The sequence below is a fragment of the Atractosteus spatula genome, chromosome 11 (assembly GCF_055471065.1).
Source record: "Atractosteus spatula isolate fAtrSpa1 chromosome 11, fAtrSpa1.hap1, whole genome shotgun sequence".
In the NCBI taxonomy this organism is placed as follows: Eukaryota; Metazoa; Chordata; class Actinopteri; order Semionotiformes; family Lepisosteidae; genus Atractosteus; species Atractosteus spatula.
This window is the reverse complement of record NC_142716.1, coordinates 3,993,405-4,011,861: the sequence shown is the minus strand read 5'-3', so window position 1 is coordinate 4,011,861 and position 18,457 is coordinate 3,993,405. Positions and strand designations below refer to the sequence as shown.

General features: G+C 39.0%; 1 protein-coding gene across 1 annotated transcript in view; it reads left to right on the top strand.

The window, feature by feature from the left end:
• st6galnac3 (ST6 (alpha-N-acetyl-neuraminyl-2,3-beta-galactosyl-1,3)-N-acetylgalactosaminide alpha-2,6-sialyltransferase 3) overlaps positions 1 to 12,423 on the top strand; it is a 92,710-nt gene extending 80,287 nt beyond the window's left edge. The window contains exons 4-5 of the mRNA XM_088927930.1: positions 8,092 to 8,199; positions 12,152 to 12,423. Of these exons, the coding sequence (XP_088784056.1) occupies positions 8,092 to 8,199; positions 12,152 to 12,341 (298 nt within the window). The 3' untranslated portion in view covers positions 12,342 to 12,423. The remainder of the gene's footprint in view (positions 1 to 8,091; positions 8,200 to 12,151) is intronic.
• The last annotated feature ends 6,034 nt before the right edge of the window (positions 12,424 to 18,457 follow it).

Genomic DNA, 18,457 nt, shown 5'->3' with positions numbered 1-18,457 from the left:
TTTCAACAGTTATTTCAGTAGAGGCTGTGATCCTCGCTTGTTCTAGAGCAGTTGTAAATTAAGGAATAAGAGAATTTGCACCAGTGAAAGTATGCTAATTGGCAGTACTTATATAAAAATAACCCCTGTACATACTGTATCACCCAATTCAGTCACGCTTGATTCAAGTCATTTTGCTTTACAATGCTATATAAAGTCTCATTTATTTCTTTGACCATCAGCTTAAAAAAAAGGGGGCGGTGTGGTGGCTCTGTGGCTCAGGATCTGCGCCTGTGGCTGGGAGGTTGCCGGTTCGTATCTCGCTGCCGGCAGAGGAATCCTACTCCGTTGGGCCCCTGAGCAAGGCCCTTAACCCCAACAGCTCCAGGGGCGCCGTATAAATGGCTGACCCTGCGCTCTGACCCCCAGCTTCTCTCCCTGTCTGTGTGTCTCATGGAGAGCAAGTTGGGGTATGCGAAAAGACAAATTTCTAATGCAAGAAATTGCATATGACCAATAAAGAGATCTTATCTTATCTTATGACTAGGTTTTTCATTATAATGATGTAAATTTGCAGAGTAATTGTTGCTTTTTCATAACGGGCATTCTAAACACTTTGGGGTGACAGGTGTCAAATTGTTTTGCTTGGAGTGTTTGTCAAGGAAAGACTGCAGTAGCCTTTTGTTCAACGTTCTCCTTGTGTTTTTTTGTGTTTTTCCAATTGCTGGAATTGTCTTCATTTCTTCCCATCGTTTTTTTTTTTGTCTGCAGTTGCAAAGTGTGTTACAGAGACGGAATTTGTTTCAATGTGGCGTTTCCTCAGAGGAGAGCACGATTTTCTTGCAAATAGGTTATCTGGATTTCTTTTTCTCCAGTTGACATCCTGCTTTTTAATATATCCCTTCTTTCATGTGTGTAACTGGATAGGTTCCAGAATGCCAGCAAGCCTTCAAATGAAAGAAAGAGGAATCTGGGAAATTATTAATTTCCTCCTTCTGACTTCCATATCAGCATGGAAAGTACCCTGCTGTGAAATACAGGCAAAAAAAAACAACCTGAAAATACATTCTGTATGATTGGAAGTAAAATAACCAGTGTTTTTTTTAAAGAAAAGGGAGTGAGTGAAAGAAGAGCCGTTGCAATGTTTCATTTTTCATGGGATGAAGCAGCAAAGCCGAATGTACGCCTGGGGGAGAAAGATTAATTTCCCTGTTTCTAAAAATGAAAGCACAATAACATTGGGCCAATATGATTTGTAAATAAAGGGAATCATTTCTTCAGATGCTTAGAAGTTCTCGTGTGACACAGGTGTTGACAGAGGTGAAGGATTTGATCGGTTGAGTATTTATTTGGGTAATCACTCACCATCTGATGATGAGGTTTTTGGAGTTTATAACAAGAATCCGAGAGGGATGACAAGGAGCCAAGTTCACGTCTCACCTCTGCTGCCCTAACTTGCGATCGTTCCTGATGAAGTTAAAAAAAAACCCGCTAAATATTATGCATGAGCCCATTTCCTTTTGCATCGCTCCTCCACCTCTTGGTTCACTCCTCGCTGTGCAGGGGGTCTCAGCCTGTTCATCCCATCGCCGGGGGGCTGGCCCTCAGCCAAGTGGGATAAGCCAAATCTCAGTATGACTAAACACTCAGTAAACACTTCTTAATACATTGAATGCTTGGGTGTCGTGATTCCTCTTGAGTAACAAGATTTGTTTTTTACGCAGACCAAAACCCATGTCAAATGTCAGCGAGGCTATGAAAGTAATCTGCCTGCAGGCTCCCCCTTGTCTGTATCATGTGGAACGTTTTCAGGGGGGATTGCAGAAAGGGCGTGATGAAAAATGCCGGTCTGGAGCGCTGCGGCGGTCAGAGGAACGCTGCCAGGAGCGAGTGCAGCTCGGCACCGTGTTCAGCTAAAGACAACTACCTGAAGGTGTCAGCTGAAATAAGCCCCTGTTTCGGGGAGCGGAGTGCAAGGCTTGGTCTGCCCCTTGGGAAATCAACAGCGGGCGCAGATTCTGTTGCTGTTGGGGTTTTTTAATGCAACAAAACAAGCAGCAGTTCTCTGCATCCTGTGTAGCAGTGGGGGAGAAAGTGGCCTGCACGCAAGAGCTCCTGTAGGTCCTCCAGGAGCAGGGGCAAGGGCAAGTCAGCACGCTCTTCTTGAATATGCAGTGCTGTTTAAAATGCACTGGCAGGAGTTTTAGATCATGAAGAATGCTTGATAAGTCAGTATGAAGCCATTGTGCAGTCCCCCGGTTCAGAACTGCGCTTCACTTCGGTCCAGCTCTTGACAAAAGGCTGCTTTTGGTGTTTTTTTGCATCTCCACAGCCACCTCCTCGTGCAACCCCTGATGGCACTCTCAAGTGAGCTGTCTAATGCCCATGCAAGTTCAGTGCTACAAAGTGTGCCAAGCAGCTGAGGCTAGCCCCGATGTCTTTCCACATGGAGTGCTAAAAATGGATTACGCATTTGAAGCTGAAGGCAATTCACAACTCTTGGAAATGTTTGCTCTTCCCTTTGATTCCTAAATCCTGGCCTTAGGAACCCTTCACGATGTATTTAGGATTTTTCAGTCCCAATTCTCAGGAAGTGGTTCAGGACTCTAGTCCTGTTCTGGCTTCATCAAGCAGATTTAGGCTTTTGGTTTCAGGATTGTAATCATAGTTTATCCATATGTGTTACTTTTTCACCAGTTTGTCATTTACAGTGGGTGTCAAATGTATTAACCCCTTGAACTTTTTTTACGTTTTATTGTGTTGCAATATAGAATCGTAATGTATTTAATTGGGATTTTGGAAGATCTGTAGAATTTTGTTTTCACTTTGACAATATATTGTAGACTGTTTTGTGTCAAATGGCTAAAAGTCCGACTTAATACATCATGATTCCGTACTGTAACATAAAATCCGAAGAAGTCCAAGGGGGGTGAATGCTTTTGATAGCTGCTGTATTAAGTCACTGGCATGAGTACTGCCCTTTTTTACAAACCACATTATGTTGTTTTCTGTCTAGTCTGCTGTAGACTAGCTGTACGTGTATGAGTTTGGTGTCTCTAATCATGTGGTTAACATCCTGTGAAGGTCGTTTGCTTCCATTGGCACTTTTTTATCTCACATGGCCATGTGTTGTGCTTTATTTTCAAATGCCATGAATTTAAAATAATGAGGCCCATCCAGACCCTTAGGGCAGTATTATCCAGGACTCCTACAGTGTTTGTTTACCATTTATTTAGCTTTCTCCCTCCTACCTCAATCCTGAATACCATATGAATTCCAATAGGTGCTTCCTTGGGGAAGACATTGGTACCATTGCAGCTGGAGAAAGAGTTGTTTCTGGTTTACAGCGTTGTCATCTGAAACTGCGCCTTGTTTTTTTTCCTTTTTTGACCTAATTTCAAACGCATAAACACGAGACAGAGGCCTTTTCAAAATTCCAGGAAAAGAGAGATTTGGCCGAAAGGTTTCTCGTTCTCCGATTTGACCTTCTCAAAAGTTGCTGTCATCTAGGCTGTCTTGAAACAGCTGCTGCAGATGTTGTGACTGCTCTGCCTAGCTATATTGACATTCCTGGCTAACCTGCTTGAGTGTTTCAATTTATTATGACTTTTCAATTATTTGGGATCGTAGCAAAAACAAGGGAAACAATATTTGCCTGTAGTCATTCTATGATTCCGAGGACATTTGACTACAACCACATACAACCATCTTACTTTAAGAAACTGGGTTTTTCTTGTGAGCAGAGAGCTGGCGTTTGGGATTTAGCCTCCAGTGTACAATCTCCTGTATCACAGATCTACCACGCACTTCATCACAAGAGCCGAGCTCAATTGAAGAGCAATCACAGAGGCTGAAAGATTCTCCATCCCTGAGGCTAGAGCGGTAGCGGCACCACTCAGGTTTATTGGCTGGGCAGATCGGCAGCCAGGTCACATGACCGCAGCAAACGCCACAGCTGACCTGTCGCTGAGCCACAGCTGCGACTTCCTGCACTTTCCATCCACCAAGACCGACGCTGTCAAGCAGGGCGGCTGACCAGAGTGGAACAGCAGTCAAACCCTACTTACAGTACTGTATATATATCCACAGATTTTCTTATTGTTCAAATATTCTGTGCTTTTGCCTTCAAACGGATGCGTTTAGGTCTGAGTTCCAGTATAGCAGAATAGTACTTTAAAAAAATGAATATCAAAATTAGATTTACAGCTAAACTTTACACCTCAGTAATAAGTATTATTGCAGCGCCTCTCTTGAAAAACAAGGCATTTGAAAGAGTTCCTGTTCTGACTAAATAACTAGTGGCTGCATATAACAGAAAATGATAAAAATTTAATTGGTTATATTGAGCAAGAAAATGGCTTCCATTATCTTGATTGACAATAGGACCTTTATTAATGACGGGGACTACTTAAGTCATGCTAAGATAATTACAATTGGGCACAGCGATATTCACGCTCTGCTTTGTGAACTTAAAAAGGGGCTCCTTTATAAAACAAACCGCTGTCCTTGGTTGAATATAAATGTTCTGCGCTGGCTCCAGTGTAATCCCCAGAGGTTCAGCAGTGCCGTTCTCCCTTTGATTTCAGATAAATACAGACTGAAAGCTAGAATATCTGCCACGTTCCTACGGGATCTTTTTTATTAAGAATTAGAAGCTAAGTACGGTAAAGCCTCTCAAACAAGATTTGTTTTTTTCCCCTTAGAATTATAAATTCACCGACTCTTAAATGTTTTGCTGAACCAGTTTTAGCAACCGGTGGATCACAAATCCCTGACAAAATGCTTTACAGAATTATGGACATTCAGCCCCTCTCACGGTGTGAAGATTGTTTTGTTGGGTTTTTCTTCTTCGTTTTTTGAAGCTTTTAAAATCAATGCATCCCGTTTAAAGTACTCAAGCTGCCAGAAGGTTGTCATTTAAAAAAAGCATGGTGCTGCTTCAGGCCTGTCAAGCGATGCCATTCCCTGAGCAGTGCAACTTTTTTTTGCAAAATGGTGCCTGTGTAGACGTTTTACAGGTTTAGCAGGGGTAAAAGGTCCGTGTTGGTTTCACGTTGGCTGTAGAGCAGCAAGATTATACAGCGTCTGCAGTAAGAACATAAACAGCTTCAACAACATGGCTGAGTAGCTTGTTCTAGACTCCTGCAACCCTTAGCATAAATAAGTACCTCTCTGTTCCAGCTCTGCGCAACCCATCCTGTGATTCACAACTCTGAGGCGACAGTAATGATGGGCTCAGCCTGCGCTCATATGACAACATGGGTCAGAGGCACAGAGAACTGGCAGGGTGGTGGGAATGATGAAATGGAATGGTTTACAGAGCTTTTAAATTGCAGAACCGAGCTGTGTGCTGCTGTTTGAAGGGCTCCCTTAATTCAGTCCTTCAGCGGGAGACACATCACGTATGGTTTTAAGATGAGAGAAATTCTTTCTGTCTCCTTGGAGCCTGATCTTATTTTCTGGTGCCACTTGGTGAAGGTTTAGTAAAAATCTTATTTAAACTAAATTGTTGGAGTGCCTTGTCTGTTATTTTTTAACCTGCTGTCTCTAGCTCGAGTTTTCAGTCTATTTACTGCTTTTGTTTAAGACAGACATAGAGGGTGGAATAGAAAAACACAATTCTGATTTTGTGAATGGTGTGCTCTTTCAGTTCACCACTGAAATGCCTTATCTTTATTTAACACAAAACAACTCTGTTCAAAATCTCTGTGATTTTAATGTTGTATCAGAAGGTTTGTTTCTAAACAAGTAGGGTATGAATATATCTGTCAGGGCCAGCGAGTCACTTTGAAATGTTTTGTAAATCTTTTTAAACAGAAAATCGCAAAGATTGGTAAGAAATTGGGCAATTAATCCTAAGAATGCTTACTATATGCAAGCAAAGCTGAAAAAGGGTTTTTTATGTGTAAAAATGTACAGTATGACATAATCTTTGGAGCACCTCACATTGTCACCAGCTCCTTGCTGTTTATTGCTGTACTTCACAGCAGTTCCTGAAGCAAGCATCACATCTGTTCCTGAGTTATGAGTAAGACAGAGAGGCAAAAGCGCAGGAGTTCAAAATCTGTCCTGGTCTTACAGTCCTGGGCTTGTGCTGCAGGAAAAGAACAACTCAGTTGGCTTGAGTGGTTAATGGAGAAATTAATCATTTGAGCCGGAATAAAAAACAGGGAACGACACCTCAACATTATAAGCGTTTAGCGAGAGAAATAATCGAAGGGAAATTTTTTAAAAAACCATACAAGGTAAAAATCTAAATGCAAAAAAAGCCCACTGCACCACAAATAAACCAGGCTTCCTGGTTTTATTCAAAGACACGTTAGGGATCTACTTGCACAAAGACTACAATGTTTTGTGCAACACCCAAGGTCATTTAAACTAAAGCAAAGTGGAATTGGTATAGGCAGCTATTTATCGCTGTCTGTTGCAAGTTCTTACCTATCACAGTCACCAATGTCAACATCATGCCAGTTTTTTTGTTGATGGGGGGTGGTTTCCACAGCATGGCAGACTTGGAGTTAAAACTCTCAGAAACCTAAGAGTACAGCAACCGGGGCCGGTCATCAGGGAATCGAGCACGGTGTTTTTCAATAACACTCAGTGAAATACGGCTACTACATTTATATTTGTAGCTCTGCAGGTAGCATTACAGGAACATTAGCTCCAGAACAAAAGCGCAGCACACTGTTTACTCAGGTGCTGTTCAAACTGTCCACATTCATTTTCCGCCCGTCTTCATTTCAGTTTTATCGCCTGGCAGCTTTCTACAGCGTCAGTTGTAATCACCTTCACTTGGGTCTGAAAAAAGTCCAGTGCAGCATTCCTATGTGAAGGAACACAGTGGAGAATGACTGCAGTGATGTATACTCAAGCTGCTGCTAGCCTCCGCTTTGGAGCTGTTGTGAGAAACTCGTTTTTTCAGATCTGGGTGAAGGGTGAGCAGGTGAGAACAGGGCTGAAAGACATGCTGTGGTGAGACCTTCACTTTGCCCACCCCAAGGAAAAGACGTTTTTTTATGTTTCTGATTTTATTTTATTTTTTTTTATTATTTTATCGAATGTAGTACTTTGTTTTTTGGAGCTGAATTTCAGTGTTGAATGCTGCATTGTATGTGAATGAAGATTTGCAGGGAGTGGACACTTAGACACTCCTGTGTGATAATTTAGCTATTCGTTGTTTTTTTCAGCATCTACATCTTCAAATGCCATATGGACTTAATGTATCCATATGGAACTAGGGAACTACAGAGCCATAGGGTCACATGAACTCTGGAGGAGAGTGCTCACAGATCTCAGCAACCCCTGCGCTGGTGCAAGAGTCATAACAGGAGAAACAAGTTCATCAAAAGTCAATAATTCCACATTAAAAATAATCAAGTGCTCAGAATTTTTGGTATACATTTTCACTAAACCATATGCCCAGACTTGTTGTAACTTGTGCTTGCAATGCCACTAAAAAGCAACTAGGGGACCTACAAAACAGAACTTATAAAAGAGCTCTCTTTCTTCTTCGAAATAAAGCAGGTACTGTATTGATTCGGACACATTCACTTTTTGGATGATCAATTAACTATTTCTCCCCTTCTTTGTCTACAAGGAAAAAATAGCCACTTCAGGAATTTGAAAATGTTTCGTTTTTCCCTGTCCTTAAATACCGAGGTTGTTTGTAATAAGAATAAGAGTACTATGATATTATTCTGATTCTGAGAACAATTCTGACAGGTACAAATTGGATTCCCATCACAGGCCTTAATAAAAGAAAGCTCCTTGTTCAGACCTGATACCGCCCCCTTAATTGCCTTCCCATACATTGTGCGTCTGCATTCTGCATTTTGCTCATTCTCAGAAAATGTAAGATTGAACTTCCTCCTGCCTTTACAAAGACGATGCTGCTTCGCTTTGGTTAACATTTGGTGTCTTTCTTCTCCCGTGCACAGCCTGGAGTTTTGGCACAAGCCTAAGATCCCTAATAAATAATTCACAGTAATTGTGGGTTGCTGACAGGTTTGACAGCTAGCGTAATGCCACATGTCATGGGTAATAAATGATATCCCTCTGATAAAGTACTCGTGCTTTCCTGCATGATTACAAATTTGCTGCTTTTTTTTCCAGAATACAGTCGGGATCCTACCTCAGCACTGGGTGGTTTACACTCATCCTCGCTATGGATGTTTGCCGTGAAATCCATGTGTACGGAATGATTAATGAGACCTACTGCAGGTAATGGAACACAAACCTTTGCTTTCTTCTCTTTGTACTCTCTTTGAACTGTCGCATCTAGAAAGGTCTTGACCGACAGATGCAAAGGTAGGCAATTGTAGTATTTCCATTCTCAGAAGGTGTTCACTTGTCTGCTGTGTTTTCCTAATAGATACCAGCTCAAAATCCAGTAATTACCTCTAGATAAGTCAATATGAAGAGGTAATAAAGTGCCAAGGCTGACAAACATGTTTAAAATGCCTTGGCATTTGGCATTAACCTTAGCTGACACACCTTGATGTATTGTTAGGAAAGGATTTCACCCAGCAAGTTATCAGGTTTAAATATACCTGATAATAAAACAATGCACGCAGCAAGCAGACAGCATCCGAAGCCAGGTCATCAGTCAGTCCCTGTTTGATCACACACCAGCATGTTTTTGTCTGAGTGCGATCTCATTCATAAAAGAGGACAGAAATGCCTTCATCTCTTGTGACAAAATGCAACCTGACCTCTCTGAAGCCGATCTTCGTAAAAGTTCATGAGTATCTCCCTTAAACTACTTGCTGATTGACTATAGAAGTCAGATTTTATTTTAAGTACTAATTATTGTTATGCAATTTATATGGAAAAATAACACAAATTGATCATTTTTACTGACCTGAGAATATAAAATAATTCACATGAAGCCTTTTTCAGTACACTGGTTTTGATACAAAAGCTTATTGGTAACCTTTACATACTGAGGTTGTTAAAATGACAAAATATGAATTGAATCAAATATCTGATCCTGACACCAACTTGCTATGCAAGTAAATTCTAAAATGTAACAATAATTGCACCTCCTATAGTCATGATTTTTAGTTTCTTTTGCACAGTGGTAAAAAGGTAATAACCAGGTGGCAAACATAAACAAAACAAGTATTTATTTCAATATATAGCACAAAAAAATGTTCGCAATTAAGTTCAGATCTGAGAGTGTGTGAGCTATGCCTTCTACAGACACAGAAAACAGAATTTTCACTATATTTAAGAAATTAATACAGTATTTTATAGGGAAAAACAGGTAACCTATGTCCTATAAAATGAAAGGATCCCATTGAGGACTAAGTCACTCTCTAAATCCTGAATTACAAATAGGAAATCAGTGTTTCTAAAGTCTGCAATCTGGTCCTCTTAGTGCTCAGAACTACCTGATTAGATTCATATAACTTTTCATTTTTTAGAAGAGGTTTCTCACAGTGCAGTTGCATTTCCTATGTTTTTATATCTGTTCTGAGTCTTTTGTTTAGCCTTTCTTCTCTTTGTGTGTGTTCTCTGAGAGGACAGACCTACCGATTTAACCAAGACCTGGTTTAGTCTGAGTTAATTAGTGATTAGTGATTAGTGTAATGGCTTGTAGTATTTTTTTTTCAATGCATAGAATCGCAAAGCACTTTCCGTGTAAGTGGAAAGAGGCGATCCTTTTCATCCAACACTGAACAACCAGCACCTGCCTGTGTGACCTGCAGCAACCATTGTGAACTAACAGCCCCCCTCCATGGTAGATGAGGTGGAGAAGTCAGAAATCACTTATCGCACCTGTTGAATTAAGGGTAACCTTCAGGGAAGTGGGAGAGTTTGCGCCCAGGGTAAAATTCAGACAAGACACAGAGGAAAAGGACTCTTATTAAACAGTGTCATGAGATATTTAACGAACTTGTACTCGGGGCCTCAGTTGAATGGCTTGTCTGTTAAATTGTACCTCCTGCAGTCCCAAGTCACCGTCCGGGTGCAGTGGTTTGGAAATTCAGGTTCAGAAGGGAGAACGCCCCCTATTGGTCCACCAACCGCACTTACAGCAGCAGTCTAGTCCAGCCTCAGAGATCTGGCTACAACATGCTAACATGATGTGACACAAAACCAAGGCATTGACTTTACTGCTGTTAAGGGTGGTGTTAATGTTAATTTTAGATCTGTGTTTTTTGTGCTATACTGTATTTATCTTTACTGGATAGCTAAATAGCTGTTAAATTAATAACCAAGGCAATCTGAAGAAGTAAGCAAAGTTTTTCTTCTTTACCTTTACAGTATTTTCTACCCAGAATCAAGGGAAATTCTGTCTTGGGTACCACACAATATGCTTTTGATGTGCAAATGTCATTGAGATGAGAAAGGTTTTTCAGCCTCTTTTTCTATTTTTTCTTTGCCTTGGGGAATTATAGGAGGGTAGACATCTTTTTTTTACTGTTCTACATTATAAAATTATATCGCGTACCTCAACACACGTTTTAAAAAGAGCATTCAGTTTGGCAAATGCTGTGGTAAAGAAATCAAGAAAATATCAACATATAATTTTATAATGTAATACACACTGTTAGTAGAGTGGGACATCTTGTCTACCCTTTCTTAAGGTAAGGTTAACTGTTATTTTTCTCCAGACTTTAAGACTTTAGAAGCAAACATTATGCATGAAATATAATCGAATGGTCTTTTCTTAAACTGTCCCATAGTTGCAGAAGGTACAGAATAGAAAACATATTGTCCTGTGAACACACTGTACAGTATCTTCCTTGTCATTGCATGGCCTAAAATTAACATTACAAATAGAATTACGTGCTTTACTTTTTAATTGAGTTAAATTGTTTCAATCAGGCTGTTCCCTTACTCATTCAGTGAGGATACAAGGGATAGTTGATTTGTTCTGAAGTGGTTCTCTGTTATTTAAAAGCCATGTCAATAAAAATGCAGGAGTGAGTGGTGAAATATCTGTGCTGTGGGATATTGTATTAGAGGATAAAAGTGCAACAGCACTATGTCAGAACTGACACTAATGTTGCAGCAGATCTAGGAACTTAATCTAGCTATTACTGTAATGTCATTCAAACCTGCTTGAATAAATAAGTGCTGCAACTTTAGTGTGTTCTGTGAAGTTGGTTTGTTTACATGATCCATTAGAGATGTTCTGTGTTTTAATTAGAACAAAATGACAGAACCTCGCAAACAGTTATCACCTTCTGAGGTCTCTTTAAGTCATCAACAACCCAAGACATCAGGAAGATAAATTAGCTCAATTAATCCTTTAATTTAAATGGGAAAATTAGAAACATTCTTATTTTTATGGTATCTAAAATGAGGCATTATGTAAAAACGCCAATTAAAAATAGTTTTATATGCAGATAAAATTGATATGTTTCTCTGGCTAGAATAACTTTACAGTTTCCTGTGGCATTTTGTTATTATAAATATAGTTTATTAAAGCTAGAAATGGTTCAAAACTCCAAGCCATTTAAAGACACACCTTTGCAAATGGAAAACTAATCTCTCTAGTAGGTTTAAATCATCAACACTTCCTTGCTGAATATAACTCCTCCTGTGTCACGGGTATTAGTATTATGACTTCAGATGAAACAAACAAAAGCGACTCATTGATTTCAGTGTTGTAGTCCACAGGTAGAGCTTGGTGAGCTCAGTACAGAATGGTTGCAATGGTACAGCCACCAATAACACTCGTGAAAAGTATCTTTTGTTATTTGTCACTTCTCATTTTAAGGGTGTTACATGGGGATTTACAGTATGCATATGAAAATTAATAGATATACAGTATAGGTGTTGATATCTAGAGTACATCTACTCAAATAAGTATGCTGTAGGTTCTGGTATATAAAGGTGTAGCCTTGTAGATTTTTTAAACTTCAGCTGTGTGGGGAGCATTGTGTGGGTACAGTATGTACAGTATCTTTGTGTTTTGTCTTTTGTTTATGTCTTTCGGGGGGAAACCGTTTCACCCTAATTCCTCGTTTATGCCCAACATTAACTACGTAGAGTAGCATTCAAAATAACTTTCTGAAGCTTATAAATCGACATGGACTGCCTGGAATTGGCCGTGAGAAATTCTGATGGTTTGTGCAGTATGTGTGAAGCTTTGTTAACATTGTTGTTTCCCACATTATGGTTTAAAGCGTCTATTAATTCACATTTCTGTCTCTAACAGGACCGATGGCTACAGAAAAGTCCCTTACCATTACTATGAAGCAGGGAGCCGGGATGAATGTGCCGAGTACCTCTTGCATGAAACTGCTCCTTATGGAGGTCACAGGTTCATTACAGAGAAATCAGTTTTTGCTAAATGGGCCAAAACGCATGCTATTAAATTCTCACACCCAGCGTGGATGGTCTCGTGACAATGGTCACTTACAGTACAGCAACTTCATCACAATCAGCACCACCTGAAGATTACTACCACTGGACAGTTTTTTTTTCCTTTTTCACTTGAACACAGGAGCCAATAGACATTGTTTTTTTTTACAGGAGGAAAATGCAACAAGTCTGCATTGGGACCTTCACCAGGTTGCCCATAGTTATCATTGAAAAAGTCCTTTCTCGAAAGAGTAAGGGAGTCTCCAAAGGACAATCACGTTTGAATTGTGTTTAAACTGCATCATTAGATGCAATTCACATGCATTTAATTAACTGTCAGATTCCGGACTGAAAAATCAAAGTGAAGTCACTGGCATTACGCATACGCAGTGTCTGCAAGTGTGTCATCAAGTCTAGGACATTCCTTCTGTTTTTGCTGCTACGTTTGTCTTTATTATGTCACCATGAGTACTGTCAGTTGTGACAATGTTACTTTACTCGTGAGAATGAAAATGAAGATAATGGACTTGTCTTATTTGGAGTGAGTTGAGGGTTGTAGGAGTCTGGAACAAGCTCCCCAACTTTAAGCTGATACCCTGGCTTCTTTCAAGAAATCAGTCGGCGAGAGCCGTAGATTAATTAGATACTAACTACCGAACAAGCGAGATGGGGCTAACGTGACCATCCTCGTTTGTAACCGTTCTTACGGTATCTTAATTCCTTGGAGCCTGATCCTCCTTTCTAAATTGTTCCAGGGATCTAGTTTAATAAAGATGCGATTGACTGACTTCAAATATAAACCTTTGTATTGATAATACAGTAGGTCAAATGCCATAAAGAATTATTTTCCATAAATGTTATCTTTTCTCCCCCGGGTAAAGTGAACAGACTTTTCTTCTAAACCAGGTCTTCCCATATCTTGCCCCATAGGTCTGTTTAAATCATCAACAACCAAAGACATCAGAAACGTAGTTTAATTAGCTCAGTTCAGTCTGTAATTGGCCCATTTAGTACTCCTGTACAGGTTTGATACTGCCAGTGTTTTCAGGACACCTCGAAGCCTGCTGGGCTGTTGCTTTCAATGTCGTGGAGTTGGGGAGCCTCAGTCTAGACATCAGAATGACATCAGGCATCTCTGACTCTGGCTTCCACCACTGAACCTCAGATTGTCAGCAGTCTCAGCAGATTGGATAAGAATGCTCCATGATCCTGAGAGGTTTCACCACGAGGCTGCCTTCTGTGACTCCCTGAAGGCCAGAGGTCTGTTTGTTTGCCTTACACTATTAATTATTTCAGAAATCGGTTTTCATATGTGTCATGTCCTCCACTCTCTCTAGGTTTCCATCGTTTTTTATTCCATGAAAATCCCAAATCCGAACATATGGTAGTTTGTGGGGGGTGAAAAAGAGAGCTGTACTATTGAAAGAAATGCAGTTTCCTTGTGGTTTCAACCTGTGCATGGTACATCTGAGATTGTGGGTCTCCATGATAAATATGAAATGCATATTTCACTTGGGATCTTAGTGCACGTCTCTCTGCTCTGCTCTGCTCCAGACACAATCAGCACTGAAGTTTGAAGTTTCCGTTTGATCAGTACGAAACGTTTGGTGACAGTAAGCGAGTGAGACCAACATCTTTTTTTTTTAATCGCTACAGCGTAGAGGGCAAATGGCTAAGTCCATATGTTCTCACTTAACAGCACAGATGTAGTTAGTTAATCCTGTTTTTCCTTTGTTTATTCTGCGTACGCTACTTGGTAACAAGCATATATCAGTCATACAAGGAAGGGACAAGCACACCTTGAAAGTATTTCAGTCACTGTTTAGTTATAAAATGTGCCATTTTGATTAAGGGGCAAGCTTAAACTCCGTATCTGCTCTAGGCTAGAGCTAGATTAAAAACAACAGAGTATCCATCCAGTAATTTGCGTGTCATTTTAGGAGTAGTGATCATAGTAGTATAGCATAGCAGCACATGTAACAATGGGAGTTTTTCAATGCTGAAAAACAGTGAAGTTTACTGTATTGTTTCTATAATGTGCCTCCATTATGTTGTCTGTTGTAAGAGTTCAGTGCATTTCCTCGCTTCTGATCTCTCTGTACAGTATATACAGTATTGTCCCTATTAAGTAGGGTACTTAAATACTTTTACCTTATTAAGCTTAGCACAGAAAGTAATAATACCAAGATTAGATTTTCTATTTCTGAAAACGCATCAATCAGTAACTTGTCTGTTTCAACAGTTTTCCAAAATCTAACGTTGCTGTTGTTCTATTTCCTGTGCACAACAAAGAGTCATGTTTTGCACATTAATGTATATAACCTTCTAAAGAGGCCAAAATGCACATTATTTTCATCCTGTGGTTTTTGTATACTTTATGCTCTTACCTTTCAGTCATGAATGTCAATTTCATTTATCCTTTTGCTATTTAGTGTTTTCATGTTCTGTTATTGCATGTCGTATATTCTGTACATTTTCTCAAGTTTAGTCTACCTACAGTTGTAACATCTGGCAGCTGTACCAATCTGCCTTTCACTGTTGCCTTCTGTTGTCTTGACAGCTTCCCATGAGGAACAATTTATGTAACACGTACCTTTCATCACAGTTCACATCACTTTTTCTCCGCCTCCTACATTTGTGAAATTTAAATTTGATGAGTGATCTCCAGCTCTCACTTTTCACTAAGGCAGCCATCAGACTATAGTGTTATTAAGGTGATTTTTTTCCATCACCGTTCATTTTAGGCATAAAAGTTACTAGGGAGGAAAGTGACCCATGGACATAATGTTACCTGGTCGAGCCAGGGCCTTCCTGTATATGAGTAAGCCAAAGCAAAATGTCCAGTTCTAGAAACTGGGATAAACACGGATGAAATGAAGGCTTGTTTCATTGAAAAAAAAGACAGAGAAATATTTCTGAAGCTGAATTAACTGTGACATGCAGGTATCAGATGCTAATTTGTACAGTACCTCCTCATACCCCCAGAAAGCCCCAGGTGAGCCTCAGCTCAATCGATAAACCTGGAAAGAAAAGCTGAAGTCTTGTACAGTAAGTGTTGCTGTTCTAGTTATTGAGTGATCCACTTCGACACAACTGTCTTCAAAATGAAACCCAGCACAAGCATGTTAGCTTGCTGATGAAATCATCAGAGAAAATGGGTATTTCTTTGCATTTTTCAACACCTGCGGTTATTTTTGGTCTTTAGGCTGCTACCAAAAAAAAAAAATCGTCCTGCTTTGAAATTGTCAGCCATTGAGTTTTGCCCACCATTCCACAGTATTAATATCACACAAATTTCCCACAAGCTGTTGAATCTGATGTGTTCTCTTGTGCTTCAGAAGAGTTCTAGAAATAACTGCGCGAGTGCCTGTGACAAGGATTCTGACTTGTTTTTAAAACTGTTTTTTTTTTTTTAGTTTTAAGTGGTTCTGAGTGGTGTTCCCATCAAAAGCAGGAATCTGTCTCTGCTTCCTGCCTTCAACAGCAGTGCTGCTTGAATCACAAACTTAGACAAGTCTTTTTAAAGTATGCTTTAAATTTGAATTCTTATTTCTAAAGGATTGTCATTGCTTTGTTTTAACACTTTAACTGGCACAATGACATTGACTTTAAAGAGAAAAAATTTGGCTCACTTTTCACTGAGCAAACGTTGATTCCACCCTATGAAAAACATGTCTGAACAACCTGGATAAACAGACAGACAAAGGGTTAAGGACGATTTTTCTTTGTTCCGTAGTTTGGTTAGAGTCTTATAGCAATGAAAGGAGCCAAGGATATAAAGGGTACTTTATACTTGGGCATTAATTCGCCTGGCTGAAGATCAGCCCTGTCACAACCCTCCTCACTTGGGAGGAATGAACCAGGGAGGCAGCTCCAAGGATGAAGATGGAGGGAGGGGGGTTAGAAAAGATCCTTGCAGAGTTGTGGGTGGTCAGTGAGAATCTATACGGTACGTAGGAGAACAGAAGTGTGAGATTTGACCTCCCGCCTGAGCTTCTACTAAATGACACGATTTTTTGTTGTCACATTTTTGAGCAAGAAAAAATTATTTAGTTCAAAAGGTTCTTAAGGTTCGGGTTTGACCTTTGTGTCTTGTGCGTCTTTTGTCAAGCCAAATGCCTCTGTTGCAGTTTTTTGTGTACAGTTGTGTGCATGTCTGAGTTTTTACTAAGCCACCACAATCATCAAAAGATGCACTAAGGTACTCTAAAAGGCGTACAGTACACCATACTGATATATTAGAATTCACCAAAAACTCTTCTACAGATCTTAAAATATTGTCAAAGGTACTCCCATACCTCATTAATAGGTATTTAGGTTTGGAAGGTTTTATGTTTTTGGTAAAAACCGTGACGTTGTGATTAGTATTAGTGCTGTTCAGTATTAAACTGTAATTTCTTTACTCACAGGAATTTCCTTCCCTGTTGTCTGTGATAGAAGTATTTTGTGAATCGGGAGTTCATATTAATTATCACAACTACAGGTATTTAAACATAAAATGTATCTGTTATACTACTCTCACTGAAAAGACAGTTATTAAGCAAAATAACAGAAAAACTCTAAGCCAGCTTGAAAATTGTTAAAATTGGAGAGCGTTTATGAAAAGCATTAAATGTCTTCTTCTGTTGGTTAGATTTCTAGGTTAAATATCTGCAACACCCTTTAAAATCCAGTTTGAAGGGGGTTGGGGGGTGCTTATTTAATAAGTAATTAAAGTTTAAATAAATTAATAAACATAGAGTATTCTATATTGTACAATAATATTGTAGAATATATTCTATAGAATATATTGTAGAATATGTAAGAATATTCTACAATATAAAAAAACACAAAATAGCCCTGAGAGATTCAGATAATTCCAGTTTATTTAAAAAAATAACTAATGAAAAGGTTTGTAGTAGTAAAGTATTAAATAGTAAAAGTATAGTAAATAAATCACCCTGTGATTCTCTGATCATATTCAGATATTAAAGTGTCAGCTGATTATTGTCTGACATTGTAGGTATTAAAGAAAGGTTGATAATATTTTTTACCCCAACTTTATGAAATTGAAATAAACTGCAAAATATATTAATAACAAAATTACCTTCTTGTGAATGAACTAATGATTATTGCTCAATTCTAATACTGAAATTAAATTAGAAAAATGTAATAGTTAAGAAAGTGATTTGGGGGATAAAAGAAAGGGTTAAAATTTGCTGAGAAAAGGTTGGTTTGTGTTACTTTTTCATCAGTGTATCGTTTAGAAAACCTGAAGGCCAGCTCTATGAAATATTATTTGGTGTTTAGAATCTTTTTTTATATCTGTTATTTTAGAAATAGTATTAATAAGGTTTTACTTTTTTATTTTTCTGTCGTTGGTCTGTTCGCACTTACTGTAAATATAGCAAGAGTGGAACAGCCTAATAGACAGTCTTGGCCTTTCTCTCTTCTACAGTAACAAATGGCTTAAAGACCTACTGTAGGTGCATCTGTTTTCTTTGCTTTGCAAATGTGGTTAAAACATTTGGGTCATGAAAGACAGCCATTATGCAAATTCTGTTTGGTTCTCATTAAAATGTAAATTAATATGTAGGACATTATGAAAAAAGAGCTTTGTAAAGTGCCTGTTTCCCCAAACCGTATGTGTATTTTTTAATTTGATATTTTCAGATGAAATTAATACAAGCTCTTCAGTATTCACCCCATGGGATGCTTGTGGGTAACAATATGAGTTCCATTTACTCTGTGTAGTGTCAGTCTGGTTTGATGAGGAGAGACAGAATAAACGGAGTTGTCTTAAGAAGATTCCTGCTGAGTGGTTAAAAAAAAATACTCGACCTCTGAATTAAAAAAAACACATCTCTGGAACAGTGTTAATTAGTAAATTGAAGTCATTTTAATGTCAATTCTTTGTGAGTTGAAAGTGAGACCTTATGTGATAAGGACAAATTCCCTTACTGAAGATACACTTGACAGTGTGTTACAGCATAATAACGGCAGGGCAAGGAAGAAGTACAAAGCTAATTTCAGTTCAAAATCTAAAAAAATAACTAGGCCATCAAACTGAACCAGCCCTCAAATGAATTTGGATGTTCATTACTCGCTGAAATGAAGAATATTACTTAAGGGCGGAGTCTTCAGAGATTTTATCCGTTCCATCAGTTTCAATCCACTAGAA